Source organism: Primulina huaijiensis, chromosome 6, assembly GCF_012295235.1.
Source record: "Primulina huaijiensis isolate GDHJ02 chromosome 6, ASM1229523v2, whole genome shotgun sequence".
In the NCBI taxonomy this organism is placed as follows: domain Eukaryota; kingdom Viridiplantae; phylum Streptophyta; class Magnoliopsida; order Lamiales; family Gesneriaceae; genus Primulina; species Primulina huaijiensis.
The window spans coordinates 15,878,150-15,895,784 of record NC_133311.1 but is presented as its reverse complement, the minus strand read 5'-3'; the positions used below and the strand labels follow the sequence as shown (position 1 = coordinate 15,895,784).

Sequence of the window (17,635 nt, the reverse complement as noted above, 5' to 3'; positions counted from 1 at the left end):
TTTTCACAGGGAAAAATAACTTTTTGGACATAAAAATAATATTTTTCATAAGATGAATATGTTTAACTCAAATCAACATACATTAAAGAAATCAATACCATAACTAAAAAAAATGATATTTTTGCTGTGAAAATTAATACTTTGGACATAAAAAAAAATACGTTTCATGAGTTAGGTTGAGTCAAATATCTGTATCACAAAGTTGACTCATGAGATGATTTCACGAGAGTTTTTGTATTCTTAAAAAAAAGATATTTATGTAACTTTATTCAAATGGTAATCACACAGTTTTATCATTTGCCAAATCACCATCACATTTTTTTCCTTTAGACAAACCCTATAACCTACAAATTTTATAGTAATAAAAAACGGGATAATTGCATCAACCCCCGTTGTGAAAAGTCTAAAAAGTATAAAGCCCCGTAAAATTTTTTATAGACAATACATCCTTCATTATTTAAAATCAAACATATTTCACCCTTAATCCTTCATTATTTAAAATCAAACATATTTCACCCTTATGTTATAAAAACTCTGGCACATTTATCCCTTCTGATAAGAAGTTTGATACCTGATTTTTAAAAACACGGGATGTAAAATAATATTAATTTTACATATTGTATTTTTTGTTTTATTTTTTATTTTTCACAAGGGGTGGCGACGTAATTTGCCCCAATTAAAAACACAAAACTCATATAAAACAGTCTCGCAGATCAACTTAATAAGACAAATCCCATATCCGACATAGTCCATGAAAATATTATTTTTTCCTCTAAATATATATCATATCAACATGTATCACGAAAATAAATTCGTGAGACAAGTCAACTCTACCCATATGTACAATAAAAAATAATAATTTGGCATAAAAAGTGATATTTTTCATGGGTGACTTAAATAGAATATATGTTTCACAAAATTAACTCACGAGACAATCTCACATGAATTTTTTGTGCATAAACTAACATGTTGTCGTGAGTGTAAGCGTGTAGAGTTTGAGGTCAAAGTCTGAAGTTCGAAGTTAACTAATTATTTGTTTGAGATTTACCCCGTGCAAACCCGAATATAATGACTACGAGTTCCTCGTAAAAAAAAAAAAAACTAAAGTGTTACCATTACTCTATTAATTTATTTTTATTATTTTTCTTTTATGAATGATATTTGGATTAAAAAAATATTTTCTGGTTTGACAAAGTTTTTATTATGTCATAATCACGTTGATTGAAAAGTTTGTCATATGAACAAATGAATATATATGTTTATGGTCATCATGTTATTTTATCTATTGTGTTTTGACATGTTTAGATTGAGAAATACTCTTAAACATGATGCTACTCAAACGATTTTAGACAATATCTAAATTTCATAATTATGGTTCGATCATTTGTTAACCACGTGTAACACACGTACATTTTTCTAGTAAAATAAAATATACTAAGTGAACGATTTCACTGTACATTACAATATCATGATTCATGCCACTCTCTTTCACCTGTCCCTTAACAGTTCTGAGGTAGCTCTGGCAATTCTCCCCCTTCATCTTTTCATCGTTTATGATCCAATCTGACTCATATTACACAATTTTAGGCTGGTTTTTCTGGTTTATTTCCCTTATATTTCGTTGTTTTCCATTCAAGATTTAATCTTTGGCTGTAATTTGCAATTTTTTTAAGTTTGGTTTATTGGCATATCAATTTTCTCTTGGGGAAAATCATAAGATTGCTACTGTTAGTTTTCTGATGCAAGTATAAGGGTTTTCTTGGTAGTTTGAACAAGTTTTTCTGCTGTTTGAGTGGGAAATCTGATTGTTAGATGAAAGGAAAAGATGGATGACATAAGTCAGTAGCTGTCTAAATGATCGCTTTGGGTGCTTGTAGCATCTTGAATTTCTTGATTTGGGTGGGTTGGGATCTGTCAGAGTGTTGAGAAAAAGATTGAATTTGTTGAGTAAGTATAAGCATTAGAACTCCTTGGTGTTAAGATGAGAAATGCTTGGAAGAGACGAGTTAGTCTATCGTTGCTATGAAACTTGGAATTTTTTCCCACTCTTATTGGTCTAGAATTTATTTATTTATGTTTTTCATGTGCTCTTTCTTCTGCCGTAAGTTCATTGATGTGTTTGTTATCAGTTTGTATAGGTGGGAATTGTGTGTGAATTAAAGTATTAAGATTTTCTTGAATTATCGTGTCATATATTGTCCGTTATTTTTTTTGAATGAGGACAAGCATCTGTTGTTAAGGTATTAATTTCATGTTTTTTTACTGGTGTTCGGAAAGTAACCACTTGCCTCCTGGATTAAGCTCGGCATTGGATTTATATTGGCTTTATTATACGTTCAGACGTCATAAAAACTGCTTCATAGCTTGGAAAACTTCAATCTTGTCCTAAGATGGAATCCTTAAGCTATGGTATTGACGGGAAGGGCCTGCACGTTGCGCAGCTTGATGATGCTCGAGTGAGGAGTGGAAATCAATTAAAAAGATGGAGAACTGAGAGCATGGAATTTGTAGAACCTATTTTGCCTGATATCATGAAAAAATTAGATCTTAGTGATGGAAGTTCGGAAAATTTGGGATACTTCACAAATGATGGTATTGCCACTACCAACACATTGACTTCGTTTGTGGAATTTGGCACAAGATTCTCAACTTCTGCTACGAAAGCAGATAATCAAAACTTGGTACTTACCAGTTTTATGGATGACAATTTGGCTGCTCAAAAAGATGGAAACACCCATCAATTTGATGGTGAAAACTCCATCTTGTGTCCTCTGCAGAATTCACTGTCTGTAAAACGAGCTCGTACATCAAATTCACTGTCTATGGTACCTGTTTGTCAAGTTCTTGGTTGTAACAAGGATTTGAGTTCTTCAAAGGATTACTACAAAAGGCACAAAGTCTGCGATCTTCACTCAAAATCTTCTCTTGTTATTGTTGATGGTATCCAGCAGAGATTTTGTCAGCAATGCAGTAGGTGGAGAATCTTCTCTCTTTTGTTTTATTCAAACTTTCATACTAAATACACCTTTTCTTTCTGATTGTGACAAGTTGATCCCAGATTTTTATTGTAGAATCTGAAATAACATTTGAATTCCAGGTTTCATTTGCTTCAAGAGTTTGATGAAGGTAAACGCAGTTGTCGCAAACGCCTCGCAGGCCACAATGAACGTCGGCGAAAGCCTCAATTGGACACTCGCTTGGGTATGCTTCAGAAGTATACTTTTTTCTTTCTATTTTTTCTATGTACTAAATGTTCAAAAATCATCATGTAGTAATCAAGAAATTTCAACAGGAAAGAAATAAGGGAGGTTAATGTCTGATCTAGAGCTTAGTATGCATGAAGATAATCAATGCTGTCGAGTGTTATCAAAATTTTGTTTAACAAATAAACAAGTACACATGAAAGGACACTAGCAAGTATTTGCTAATGATTGGAAATGATACAAGCAGACATGGTCTTACAATATCTTGTGCTCTCATAACCACGGTTATGGCCCCAAGTCACTCTTTAAATACAAATTATTATTCATTTTTGTTAATATTGTGTTATTTGGAAGTAGAAATAGAGAAAATCGAAGCCTCAAAGTTTCTGTTCTTTTTGCTCTAAGTTGTTTGTTATGCAGGTTCCTCGTATTTTGCAACGGAATTATCAAGAACACCATTTCTTTTTCCAAAATTCCTTCAAGTTGGTTTATTTGGTAGTGAGCCAATGAACCACATATTTGGTCCTTCACTTTCAAACTCTCTGCTCCATAAGAATGCGCCATTCTCAGTTCAAGACGTATCTGCGGAGTCAAACTCCAGCAGTGCTCTCTCTCTTCTGTCATCTCAATCACAAAACTTATCGACAAACTCAGCGGACGTAACCGTGAATCATCCTCTAATTTTTCTGGATAATCAGCATTCAACACTTCATATCAACCATAATTCTGCTGAATCCTTCAGCAATAGTACGTTAAAGAATTTTACATCCAGTGTTTTCAAGTCATCTCATGGAGTTGACCAAGAAAATTTCCCTGTGGTTCTGGATGCCGGTGCCTCTATTGGTTTAGATATTCAACAAGATATACTTTCGCAAGAATCAAAAGCTCCTGAAGGTGCAAACACTGTTGATTTACTGCAATTGTCATTTCATCTGCAAAGAGTAGAACATCAGAGATATTCAACCCAAGTGAATTTCGAAAAGGGTCACTTCCTCCACACTGCTGCCACTTGAATTGGACCAGGTGCCCCAATGCACCATAGTCAAGTAGTGATTCTTCTGATATTCGAAAGTCAGGTGTTATTGAATTTTGTCAACATCATAATTTTTCAGCATCTTGTGTGTTTCGATCCTATTCATGTGTATACATTATTATTATTATTCTTTTCCTTGATTTGGCATGTTCCTCAAGAATCTATTAACTAACTTCAAGTGGGATTAGTTAAAGAATTGATTAAATCTGAGTTTGGTAATGATAAAGTGTGGCATAATATTCTTTGATGAAGATATGTTATTTTTATTCATGAGTGTGACTTTATTAGTCATAAAGTTTAAGGCGTGCACTATCTTGCATATTCTCTATATGAAAAGTTATCTTTGTATTTAAAAAATTAATGATAAGTTTTTTTTTTAAGAATGAGTTTAGTTGATTTAGCATGTGTAGTATGTTTGACCAGGTTGTTCTGATTAGTAAAGCTAGTGGGTTGCCATACGCATAGGGCATGCCTTGCCTTATGTGTTGGATAGTAGATGCAACATATTTGGTAAATGAGAAAGTTAAAATATATTGATCAGTTTGGATATAGAAATTATGGCATAAAAAGTATTTTATTTGGTTCTACTTTTTATGGGATTTTTCCTAAAAAAATAAAGGGGAATATTGAATATCTGGTCAAAATGTTTGTTTTTTTGCAATTTCAATCCTCTATATTATCAAAGTTTTGGTCTAGTGTTTCTGAATTTTGGCAAAAAAAAATTTTTCTATCGAAGATGTTGATATGATATTACTGCATACAACATAAATGACATGAAGCGTTAAGAGACAAATCTACGGTATCAAAATGCAATTTTCCCAAAATAAAATGAGTTACAATATTATAATATCATAGCGAAATGATTTGTTTTAGAAGAAGAAGAAATTAATCCTGAACATAACAAATAGAAAAATAAAAGAGAAGACAATTGTACTCTACATTTTCTAAATTTTGTCTTACACATCTAAATAAACATGATCATGTTCTTAGTCGGTCACTTCCAGTCTGGTGTCTGAACTCATACTCCGGCCTATGAAGTTGAAAATTAGAATCAATAATTTTAATTTCTTCACAAGTTTATTAAATTGACAATTTGTTACGTTCACATTATTATTTTTAAATAAATCATGTATTACAGAATATACATAAATTTTTTTTACTCGTGGGTGGTATTCAATTTGTTAAATATGATCTTGTGCACTGCTGTTCAAAATCAAATATATTAGGCCTACGAGTATCAAACAAAATATATATATATTTCCTCAGATTTACAGTTCATCAAAGGTGAAATCTGTAACAGTATCAAGACTTTCTGGAGTACAGAAAAGAAACAAACAAAACAGTACAAAAACAACCATCTTTCTTGGACTTCTCGGCTATCATCAATACATGCTTAGTCCACGGCTGGATCTTTCCCAAGTTTCTTCGTTCAGATACCCCATGAGGAATGGATCCAATAATTCAATAAATCATATAGCAGTGAGGTATCAGATTTTGGACGAAAATTTTGTAATTTTCGAATCTACGACCATGTAAATGCAATGAGCCAACGGCACCAAAGTCGATTGTGAAGCGTTTCTCACCCTGCATTAGGTCTGCATCAACGCACACGACCAATTGGGGGTGTAAGGTTTGAAGAGACCAAACAAATGATTTCATGAAAATTTTCTTCTATGCAGCATTGCATCACAAAGCTTGACAGCATCACAATTATCTCCAACATTGTGTACTCTCACTATATTTGCACCATTCAGAATCCCAGCAGTGACGGCCGCAACAGTAGCTGAATCTCTTCGTGATGCTTCTGGTCGACCACATATTTCACCTAAGAATCTCTTTCTCGAAGGCCCTATCAACATAGGAGCACGAGACAATGACAAGCTCCGCCGAGCAATCTCGGATCGAATAGTTGGCAATCCATTAAGAATATCAAGATTTTGTCCTGTGTCTTTTGAGAATCCAATCCCAGGATCTATAATCATTCTCCAAGCTGGGATACCAGATAACTCGGCATTTCTAGCACGTGTGTATAACTCAGATGCAACTTCCGCACAGATGTTGTCATATTTCAAGTTCTCCTGATTCTGCATAGTAGATGGATCACCTCTCATGTGCATTAAAATATACGGGACTTTGAGGGCTGCAACGACGTTGTGCATATTCGAGTCTAAATTACCTCCAGATACATCATTAATAAGGTGAGCCCCCATGCTCACAGATTCAGCAGCAACCTGTGAATAAAAAGAGTCGACAGAAATGAGCTTTCCTTCCATCTCAGGCAAGTTCTTCATTATTTCCAAGAAAGGCATCAGTCTGTCGAGTTCTTGCTCAGGGGTTAGCTTAGTTGCCATTGGTCGGGTTGATTGTGCACCTAAATCAATGATATCTGCACCTTCTGACAGCAATAAACGAACTTGAGAAATGAATGATCTTTCTGATAAAAACCTTCCCCCGTCACTAAAACTATCGGGAGTCACGTTAAGAATACCCATGATAGAGGTTCTAGGTGACCAGTTCCACAATTTACTTGCTATTGGTAACACCCTTTTCATCCCATCTTTTCCAATGAGCGACTCACCACCTAGTTTCTTCCATGCGGCAAAAAGTCCACCAGGACTTGCTGAAAACAAATCCCACGACTGAATCGTATCATTATCTATGTCTGATCCCAAAAGATCAATTAATGGACCCATCACAAAAGGTCTTTCCCAAATTCTTTCATGGGGAATAATAAGAGTATCAGTGTTTACCCTCTGGTTCCCGTAAAATAATATATCCAAGTCAATTGGTCGTGGACCGTACATAATTCCATTAACACGGCCCATATCCCGTTCTATTTCCTTCAGAATTCCTAACAGTTTATGTGGCTCGTGTTTCGTCATTCCTCTAATAGCGGAATTGAGAAAGTGGGGTTGATCCGTTACATAAGCAGGTTTGGTCTCATATAAGCAACCATGTCTTGTGATATGTATACCTGATTTCCTCATTCGTTGCAAGGCTTCATCAAAATTATGAAGTCTATCACCCACATTACTTCCCAAAGCGACTACAACTTCCTGTTCTTCAGAGTGAACTTCCACTGAATTAACATGAAAGAAACGAGAAAGACGAAATATAGTTGCTGCAAAGGAAACTGAAACTTGTTAACAAACTACATTAATCATAATTGACCAATCCGAATAGCAAGCCGAGCTCCAACTGGCAGACTGGTGAACTACAAATATTACTTATGTTGAAACAACACAAACTTGATTAGATACTCTTACATACAGTAATTTACCATTTGTCTAACTTATATAATACCTTCAAAAACACCACATTGGTTTACCACAGTTAATTATTTAAGGAAACATAACTTCAGAAAGCGTAAAGGCGTCACCTTTAGATGTCTTCTTAGCAACTCTGACTTCACAGTTGGGCAACATCAACTTCTTGAAAATACTCATTTCAAGAAGCTCCGATTCGCTGCAATTAATCTAATAATTCATCAGCCCCAACACAAATTTTATATCATTTAAATTGAAATACGCAAACAAACAAAATCTAAAAAAGAATGCAAGTAATTCAATCTTCCTATAAATTCATATCTGAAGAACAAACACCCAATAATTTACCGCATTCGTACCACTAATTAAAGCAATAGTTTTAAAAAAAAAGAGGGTTGCCGAAACATGGAGGGGCGCCCAACGTCTGTATATCTTCTTTATGTTACGGATTTAATCTCTAAAGTTGGAAAAATTTCAGCCAAAAACCTGACAAAATTGGTCTGAATATCAGCTGGGACTTGGAGTGTGGAACGAATTTTGAGCAGTTTAGTATTACAATGGGAAATCGAGGGGTGTGGACATGAGATTTAAGGTTGGGATTTGCTCTATTTTTATATTTTTTTAGAAAAATAATTCTTTTTAAATATATATTGTATTATTACTATTTATATTTTAGAAAAATTAACAGCATGAAAAGATCATTTCGTGGATTGCAATTTCTAATCCATTTTCAAAATTCAATTTATATTTGTATTTTAAAAAAATAAAGACTATTCGAAAAACCACACACACACACACACATATATATATTGTGAATTTGGAATGAGATCCATAAAAAGATAGAAAAACTATTTTGAATTAGTGGTATTAAATTAAATAAATAATATATTTTATTGAAATAAAATATAGTATAGTGACTGCATTTTTCGTGACAAATTGAGTTACATCAATGAATGGACTAATGCAAATATACATTGTTAAAGAGAAATATTTAAATATATATAAAATAAAACATTCATAAATTAATAATCCCTCTAAAATAATTTTTTTCTCGACCCGACTTGAACCAATATACTAAATTAATAATTTTGATAAATTAATAAGATAATAATTTTGTGAAAGACTCTGATGTAAACCTATAGTCCCGTCATTGTCATAAATTAATAATTATCTAAAATTACATATATAACAAGGACATGACAAATATGATTTTATTATTGTTTATTTTTTCTTGAAATTTAAATTTTGTTCATCTTCAACTTTTGATGTTACATTCAAAAAGGAATTGCAACAAGAATTATGAAAGACTAGTTGTAGATATAGAGCTTCCTTTCATATAATTGATTCCAAATGTACTTGCGCTCACATTATAAGATAAATCATGACGAATCGCTCCGCGACATCGGTTGTGTATGTGTGGCAAACGAAAGAAATATGATGGTCAACGAGCATGACTTAGGGAGGAGTGGTGTTGTAGCTTCACTTAGACGGCACTTCAATCGCGGTTCGGGTTTGATTGTGGGCACTAGTGAGAAACGTAAAGAGTTACTTGTTTGATTGCATGATATGGTTGCTTTAGTCGCCATTCTTTCTGCTTACGGCTCAATGGCCTCCCCTTTGCAGAGGGTTCGCTATTTTCCTTTACATCTGCCAACTTCCATATGCAGCATCCTGATTCTGCTTCGATGGAGTCTAGAAAATATACACCACTCTTTTCCGGGCTGCTGGCATCTGGATATTCAATGTAGCTTACCACCATTGGCAGATCTCTGAACCTCAACAAGTCATCAGGTACTTTAAGGAGCCGCTCTGCACCAGGACTCGACACCTTCAGAAGTAAAGAAAGATGAATCAGGTGAAAACTCAACAAGATTCAGCTGCATAATGCAATTCTAAAAAAATGGAGGTGATGGTGTTACTTCAAGGGCCAAATCATCGGGTATATCTCCTGTCGCACCAACTTCATCCAATTTAGTCTTGTATTCACGACTGAACGATTTAATCTCCTCCATACTAGGGCACCCATACCTGATTTAAGACACAACGTTGGAAAATGAAATCAAACTGAATCAACCAATCTCTGAAACTTGGAATGGGAAACAGAGGTTGTCAAAACAACTAGCAAAGTTTCTTGCGAGAACATCCTTTTCAAAATATGCCACAAGTCCACAACAACTGATGCCAACCACCAACATTTTCAAAGAAAACATGAATCCAGTACACAAATTATGCTCATATAATCAAGTCGGACACAGAAAACATAAAGCTTGTGAAGGGATAAGCCTTACTCATGTGAAAGTTTGTCTAGTCTCACATAAATGTACCCTCGAGGAGAAGTTTTGAATGCATAGAGCTCCATATCTTCACCAAACCGCTCCAGAACACTTTGGGCAATAGATAGAACTCTTTCACCCCAAGGGCAATTCTCCAGCACTACTCCACCGCCATCGCCGCCATCACCAACCTAAACTTAGAGATAATAAGATCATTGATCAACTAATACCTGACGTGAATAGAGAAATATGTAATTTTGAAAACAAAAACAAAAACAAAAACAAAAACAAACAAACGATACCTTGGGCTCAGCTTCATCCTCTTCTTCCCACAGATCAATTGGTTCCACCTCTCCGTTAGAATCCTCAAAAGCTTCACGCATTACGAGCAAAAGTACCATTAAAATGTGAAATGTAGCAAAGGAAATATTAGGAAAAAAAATTCCGAAGGATGATCCAAGATTAGAGGAGAATCAAAATTTTATTTAATTTAAATCATCATAATCAATTTCTTATAATCAGCTGAAAAGTTCAAAAACCATTTATTTTAAGCATTAGAATGAAAACTACACAATAACATTCACTTCCCTCTCAATGACTCTAAAAGAGAAAAAAAGTATAAATCGTTTTTCCACTCACGCCAAAAATCGAACATCGCATGCCATAATTCCTTCCACTCATAAGTAAAGCCGAGGTAAAATAGTGATTTTACAAGGAAACCCAAATCTTGCAATTGCACTATCACAGTCAAAATGTCAAACATATGGCGAACAAAATCAGAACAATCGAAAACAAGCTACAAGGATCAAATGATGAGCTTACCTCCAACTGAGGTTGGTCTGGTTTCGTCCTCGACGGAAGAATTAGCATTCAAATATCGAAAGGAAGTCAAAGAATCGAAATGCATTATGGGTTTAAGAGAAATCCTTCGAGTTCCGATGGTGGAAAAAGAAGGATAAAGGCCAACTATTTTGTTCGCTGGCGTTGGAAGATTACGCATATGAAGACAGAAGAATGAACGAGTGTAAGATTTGTTGAAACCTCTGTGTTTTAAGAAGCGGTGAATCGTATCAACATTAATTTTATTTCTCATCTCTCTTGATGGCGGTTGTTGTGGTGGTGGCGACGGCGGAGGGCGGCGGTTGGTGCCTCCACGGACAAGGGTTTATTATGAATAGAAGTAGGTGGGAGAAGATCTCACGAATATTTATCTGTGAGACGGGTCAACACTATCGATATTCACAATAAAAATAATACTTTTAACATAAAAATTAATACTTTTTATGAATGATCAAAATAAGATATCTGTCTCATAAAATACGACTCGTGAGATCGTCTCACACAAGTTTTTTCCTACTGAATATGTGTGATTAAGCTAAGTGTGATTTTGTCTCTAATAATATCAAAATTACAATAGGAGAGCTAAAAAAAAATTAAAGTACTATATTATTTGAGAAATAAATAATATAATAAAGACTATGTCTCGTTATTGAAAATTTTAAAGATAACATTTTTTGAAAAATTATACTCACTCATATTTAATAGAAAAAAAAAGTATTTGTATACGTGTGTTGAGTTTTTTAATAATATTGTTTAGAGTATGTCTAATATAAAATGGATCGATTAAGTTCATATTTACAGTAAAAAGTAATATTTTTGAAAAAAACGTTATGTTTTTTTGTGGATCTAGTCAGCTTGGACATTTGTTTCACAAAATTGAATTGGTAAGACGATCTCATAAAATTTTTTGTCTATTTTTTAAATATATCATTTGGTATTATGAATATATCCATTTTTTAGGGATGTGAATAGTCAATTTCATCAATTATTTGAAATTTTTTGTTTATAATGTTAAGATTATATTTTAAGTCTTGATTGTTAAATTTATTTATTTTTTAAAAAAAATTTAATTTTTGATGGATCGATCCATGTAACCGACAACATACAGTAGATTAGTTGATTGATGTTTTTCCAACTATCCAAATGACCGGCCAACCTCTCCGCATCATTTAATGGCGGTCTAAGGTAGGTCGGACCGGTCTGTTTTTGGCATTTTTATTAATGAACCGTATGAGTTTTGCTCAAATTATCATCTCTCACGAGGACACAAATGAAAAAGGGAAAACTTATTATAAGAGCAAACTGATGGCCGGAAAACATTGGAAACCAAACTAGAGCAAACTGATGGACACATTTATCAATACAAACCTAATTTTAATAACCTTACTGACAAAAATTTGATAACTATAAAGTGACAAAAAATCAAAATTCATAAAATAAAACGCACATTTTTTCAAAAGTTGGGGAAATTATGTGTGATATGTAAGTGGTCATAAATAATTATAAAACACAGAATAAATAGTATGTGTAAATAATATAGTGCATTCTTGAACATAAAATTGGAAAAAAAATTAATTTTGAGTTGCTCAAATTACTAAGTATTTTTATATTCTATGACTTATGAGAGCGAGTATAAAAAATGGAATAACAATAAAAAAAAATTGATAAAGAGCATATGATCCCCTGTTAATCCACGAGTAACAATAATATTATTTACATTAACACTTGAGTCACTCAGAGTTATTCTCAATAATAATAATAGTAATAAAAATTTTAGTTTCTCAAAGTAAAATTGCATAAATGAATTCTTTCTTTTCAAATGCATTCTTGACGGTATAAATAGGGATGGTCTGAGTGATATTACATGTACATCGATATTCGGAGCTGGAGGCCCCAACAATGACTCACAATCTTGGCCGAATCTAATCTGGTGGAGAAAGTCTTACCATAATGGCGAAAAGCGGTCAAGGAGTATACCCAACCAATTCTAATTTCTCTACTATGCTCTAGAACATCACGCTTACTTTTACAAATTTCTGACCATAAAGTCTAACTCATAAGCACAAAGAGCTCGAATTCTAATTTTTTATGGGCGTGTTTTTTGGTTGCTAAGACGACAACGGTTTTAAACCGTTGTCTATTAGCGTGTTTTTTAGGATATACGACAATGGTTTTAGAAAACCGTTGTCGATTAACGTGTTTTTTTGACAAACAACAACTTTTCATTAAAACTGTTGCTTTATTTAGCGACGGTTTTGATAAATCCGTCGTTACATTTCGCTACGGATGTAAAAACCGTCGCTAGTTTTAAATTAGCGACGGTTTTGACTACAACTGTCGCTAAATTTAGCGACAGTTAATTTCTGTCGCTATAGTTAGCGACGGTTTCAAGTAAAACCGTATCGTTTTTAACAATAGCGACAATTTTATAAAACCGTCGCTAAATATAGAGACGGATTACCACAACCGTCGCTGAATTTAGCGACTGTTTTTAAATACAACCATCGCTATTTTAAATGTACGACGATTTATTGAAATAACCGTCGCTACTAGCAACGGTTTAACGAAAAAAGCGTCGCAATTTGTCTATAAATATCAGTGTTTTCGTTCTATTTTCATTCACACCACATCACAACATTTAAAATTTTTTCTCTCTTACAATATTTTAATTTCGATTTAGGATGAATATTTTTTGATAAATTTTTTGTATTAAATAAGTTCACGAATAATGTTAGGATTGTGGAATTGTAATTTATTGTCATTTTTTTAGATTTGTTAAATTATTAAAAGTAATTTTTTTTTATTTTACTGAAAACATTATCGACGGAAATTATGAATTAACCGTCGCTAATTAGCGACGGACTTTATGAATAAACGGTCGCTAACTTTAGCGACGATGTTATATAAATCGTCGTTTATTTTAGCGACGGTATATAAACCGTCGCTATTAGCGACGGTTGTTGATGATTTGGTTTAAAACGGGTTTTCAATAACAGTCGCAAATTTTGCTACAAAAATCGTTGTCTTTGAGCGTACCCTTTAACCACAGGGGCTTTAATAACAGTTTTAAAATGGATACGACAACGGTTTTTAACCGTTGTCTTATGTCATTTTTCTTGTAGTGTATGCAAGCTCAATGAAATCAGCTCCCCTAAATTGTTTCATCACTTCCCAAAATGCAGTAGGCTTCCACACTTCTTTAATATTAGGACAAAAGAACAAAACATGCCATGTGATAGCATAAGATAATTTACACAAATCACAACGACCATTAACTGGAACATGATGAGTTAGTAAATTCATCGAAGCCGGAATGAAATTTTTCGAAGCACACCAAAGAAAATGCGTACCTTGGGTGGGAGGTTAATAATCCAGATTCTTTTCCTCCAATCTTGATGCAGATGATTCGATTGAAACGGTGGGGGAGCCGTACATGTAATTTTCGAAAGATATCCGGTTTTAACCTAATATTTTCCGTCTTTGCTGTCTTTCCAATAACAAATGTCCTCACTTCCTTGTCGATTCAAAAAAGTATTAAGTATGACTTCTGCTGCAACAGGTGGAAAATGAGGTCTCACTTCATGTGCATCCCAAACCCCATTTTGAATAAACAGTACCACTGTAAAACCGGATATCGATTTTATCATAAAATTTGAAAGGTCATTTAATTTCTCTCTTTTTTGGTCGCATGTATTTTCGACAATATTTGATTAATTTAATTCATTATGAAAATAAATAATTATTTTTTAACTCTAATTATTGTAAAAATTGAATCAACCTAAAATAATGTGAGGACGTTGAATCTCATCATTTGTACCAAAATTTGTATTGATTACATGTTCGTAATACATGGAATTTTATAAAAAAAATATACAAGGATGAATAGTCAATCAATATTATAGATGATGTAATGTCAAATTTAGTGAAGTATGAAAAAATGCTTTGTTTGTGGCATTAGGAATTCTTTGGATAGAATATTATTTTTTTTTGCACAAGGATAGAATATTACTTATGCACCACAAAAAGGAACGAAAATAATGGTGGGAAATGAAGGCATACACAGCTCTGAAATCAATACAAATGTTGTTAATTAACCAAATGTTTGGAGTCCAACACTGAAAACACAAATGCCATTAATGTGGTGCTCTGAAATGTTTTTTGAAACTATGTATTTATGCACTTATTCTACTCAAAATTGTAGGTGAATATATCTCCATAAATCAAGAATTATTCTGAAAACGAGCGTTTGTTACTTTACCAAAGCTATAGCTGGTGGTAACAATGAAATTCAAATATTTTAAACCGTACAACAATTCAAGTGTCACGTTTTGATTACTCTAGCCAACATGAACAATTATTGCACCCCAAGAATCTCTCTCCGATAATTACTCTCTTTGTAATCAATGAGAATCCAACGCGTAACATTGACTACCAATTGTAAGATCGAGTGCTTGTCGTTTCACTAAAAGTTATAACCGGTAGTAAGGATGAAACTCAAATATTTAAAATCGTATAGCAGCTCAAGCGTCGCGTTTTGATTACTCTACCCAGCGGGAACAATTATTTCACCACAACAGTTACCTACTAACCCTTAGAACACACACAAACTTAAATATATTGGACGAAGAGAGTAATTAATCTGGATTGATTGATTGAATGAACAATGAATGACACGATAACAATTTCAACCATAATTATGCAGTGAAACAACCTAAAACCCCTAGAACTTAGAAAAAAAATGAAGGAACACGAGGGAATATTAATGAACTCACAAATAAAAGTCCTCCACGATAATAACCATAAAGTACCGAAATTCTACCTGAATCTATATTTAATATCCTTCAAAATAAATCTAAATTTAATAATTAATCCGAATTTAATGAACAATTAATGAAAATAATAACACATTTTCAATCATAATTATGATACTATTAATCTAACTTCCTTGTTAATCACATCATTCAACTAATCCTGGTTGGATGAATAATGAATAGCACACATTCACGAGCAACAACAATTAACCGTGCACACACAGAGTAATGAGATAAACACAGAAAATGTTGGGGTACAATAAATGTGTCCGTTATGAAAGAAATGGAATATTGGCGATTAGCTTACTAAGTTTTGTGGTGATTAACCAAGCAAAGGTTGGAGGTCATGTGTATCCCGGGTTTCGATGATGGCTGACAGGGAGTGATCGTCAGAGTTAAGAGGTAGCACGAACAAAGTGCAGCTCTTAACGAGACATCTAGGTGAAGGAAACATGAATGAACTACTACAGGTCCACACACCATATCAGAGAGCTTAAAAGAATTGTAGGTTTTACTCATACTAATAAGTTGTATCTTCTTTTCGAAAGCTCATAAATTTAAATTTTCAAAGTTAAGTATTCTTGACATGGAATGATTCTGGGATAGGTGAACTCCGAGAAGTTTTCTCAAAGAGCATGTGAGTGAGGACATAAGTACATTGAAAAAACTTGTATTGGTTTGTAAGGACGACGTCAACTCGAAGCAAACCCTCTCGAACTGTACGGTGTGATTGGTGACTATGTCGGTAGAATAGTCAAATGGGGCCATAGGTGCATTATTGACATAATAATGTGAAGATGAAGCAAAACGTGGGTTGGCAAGGAAATGTCATGGAAATTCAGATAACGCGTTTTTAACGCGTGTTCACACGGTCAGGAGGCTCTATAAATAGAGCTCCATTCCTTCATTCTGAAATCATCCCTTCTTCGAGTTTTCTCTCATCTTATAATATTCTATAATATTTGTGAGATGTTTGTTCTCCTGTATGAAGAGAGTGTGTGTTCTCTTTGGAAACACAGTGAGTGAGTTGTACACCACAAAATATTATAGTGGAAATTCTTTTCATCTTGCCCGTGGTTTTTACCCTAATAATTTTTAGGGGTTTTCCACGTAAATCTCGGTGTTCAGTTTATTCTTTATTTTCGAATTTTATTATCTCGAATTACCGCAAGTGGGACCAACAAGTGGTATCAGAGCCTTGGTTTAAAATTTCTTAAAATTCTGAGTATGCTCTGTGGTTGCAGCCTAGACTGATCTTCCACATCAAAAAAGATTTTTTGAGATTTTTTATTTAAGGCGGGATTATTTTGTTCAGTCTACTAAAATTGTTGTAGACATAATGGCGGGAAGGTACGAGATAGCAAAGTTCAACGGAAACAATTTTATGCTGTGGAAAATAAAGATACAAGCAGTTTTAAGAAAGGAGAATTGCTTGGCGACTATTGGAGATAGACCGGTGGAGATTACGGATGATGGAAAGTGGAATGAGATGAATGACAATGCTGTTGCCAATTTACACTTGGCTATAGCAGACGAAGTTTTGTCAAGTATCTCTGAGATAAAAACAGCCAAAGTTATCTGGAATACTCTGACAAAGATGTATGAGGTCAAGTCGCTACACAACATGATTTTCCTAAAGAGATGGCTTTATACTCTTCGGATGGTGGAATCTTCATCGATGACCGACCATATCAACACACTGAATACTCTATTTGCCCAACTCACTTCCATGGGGCATAAAATAGGGGAAAATAAACGTGCGGAGCTTCTACTTCAAAGTCTACCAGATTCATATGATCAACTTATCATCAACATTACCAACAATATTCTTATGAGCTTTCTAAGATTCGACGATGTCTTAACTGCGGTTCTCGGTGAAGAAAGCCAGCGCAAGAATAAGGAAGATAGGTTGGTAACATCGAAGCAGACGGAGGCTTTACCGATGATAAGAGGAAGATTTACGGACCGTGACTCTAGTGGGAGCCAAAGACGAGGTAGATCAAAATCGAGAAGTAAGAAGAAAAATATTTATTGTTTTAAATGTGGCGGTAAAGGGCACTTCAAGAAAGAGAGTACGAGTATCGAGAAGAGTTCTCAAGGAAATGTGGCCAGTACTTCAGGCAGTGGTGAAATATTATTCAGCGAAGCAGCAACTGTTGCAGAAGACATGCACAAATTTTGTGATACATGGATTATGGATTCAGGAGCG

At 34.0% G+C, this 17,635-nt stretch overlaps 3 protein-coding genes across 5 annotated transcripts; 1 reads left to right on the top strand and 2 right to left on the bottom strand.

Annotated features, from left to right (window-relative positions):
* Positions 1–1,463: 1,463 nt before the first annotated feature.
* On the top strand, positions 1,464–4,455 carry LOC140979703 (squamosa promoter-binding-like protein 6). Its single transcript, XM_073445239.1, has 3 exons — positions 1,464–2,974; positions 3,098–3,201; positions 3,624–4,455. Exons 1-3 carry the CDS (start codon positions 2,391–2,393, stop codon positions 4,214–4,216), a joined length of 1,281 nt encoding a protein of 426 aa, XP_073301340.1. The 5' UTR covers positions 1,464–2,390; the 3' UTR covers positions 4,217–4,455.
* Positions 4,456–5,471: 1,016 nt separating this feature from the next.
* Positions 5,472–8,088, bottom strand: LOC140979702 (folate synthesis bifunctional protein, mitochondrial). Of its 3 annotated transcripts, none has more exons than XM_073445236.1 (3): positions 7,851–8,088; positions 7,616–7,701; positions 5,472–7,357 (listed from the first exon to the last, which is right to left on the bottom strand). In XM_073445236.1, exons 1-3 carry the CDS (start codon positions 7,853–7,855, stop codon positions 5,892–5,894), a joined length of 1,557 nt encoding a protein of 518 aa, XP_073301337.1. In that variant the 5' UTR covers positions 7,856–8,088; the 3' UTR covers positions 5,472–5,891. The 3 variants fall into 3 exon arrangements, with proteins under 3 accessions (XP_073301337.1, XP_073301338.1, XP_073301339.1); XM_073445237.1 differs by having other exon boundaries at positions 7,616–7,712; positions 7,862–8,088; XM_073445238.1 differs by having other exon boundaries at positions 7,862–8,088.
* A 747-nt stretch (positions 8,089–8,835) lies between these two features.
* Positions 8,836–10,946, bottom strand: LOC140978675 (uncharacterized). Its single transcript, XM_073443871.1, has 5 exons — positions 10,598–10,946; positions 10,078–10,148; positions 9,791–9,966; positions 9,422–9,530; positions 8,836–9,330 (listed from the first exon to the last, which is right to left on the bottom strand). The coding sequence occupies exons 1-5, from the start codon at positions 10,866–10,868 to the stop codon at positions 9,028–9,030; spliced, it is 930 nt and encodes a 309-aa protein (XP_073299972.1). The 5' UTR covers positions 10,869–10,946; the 3' UTR covers positions 8,836–9,027.
* Positions 10,947–17,635: the final 6,689 nt, after the last annotated feature.

Excerpts from the sequence above, each read along its gene's own strand:
- LOC140979703 (XM_073445239.1), top strand. The coding sequence starts at position 2,391 with ATGGAATCCTTAAGCTATGGTATTGACGGGAAGGGCCTGCACGTTGCG. Across the intron at positions 2,975-3,097 it reads TTTTGTCAGCAATGCAGTAG|GTTTCATTTGCTTCAAGAGT; the intron begins GTGGAGAATCTT and ends TTTGAATTCCAG. Across the intron at positions 3,202-3,623 it reads TCAATTGGACACTCGCTTGG|GTTCCTCGTATTTTGCAACG; the intron begins GTATGCTTCAGA and ends TTTGTTATGCAG.
- LOC140979702 (XM_073445236.1), bottom strand. Across the intron at positions 7,358-7,615 it reads TGCTAAGAAGACATCTAAAG|CAACTATATTTCGTCTTTCT; the intron begins GTGACGCCTTTA and ends TTTCCTTTGCAG.
- LOC140978675 (XM_073443871.1), bottom strand. The coding sequence starts at position 10,868 with ATGAGAAATAAAATTAATGTTGATACGATTCACCGCTTCTTAAAACAC. Across the intron at positions 10,149-10,597 it reads CAGACCAACCTCAGTTGGAG|CTTTTGAGGATTCTAACGGA; the intron begins GTAAGCTCATCA and ends TAATGCGTGAAG. Across the intron at positions 9,967-10,077 it reads AGGATGAAGCTGAGCCCAAG|GTTGGTGATGGCGGCGATGG; the intron begins GTATCGTTTGTT and ends CTCTAAGTTTAG.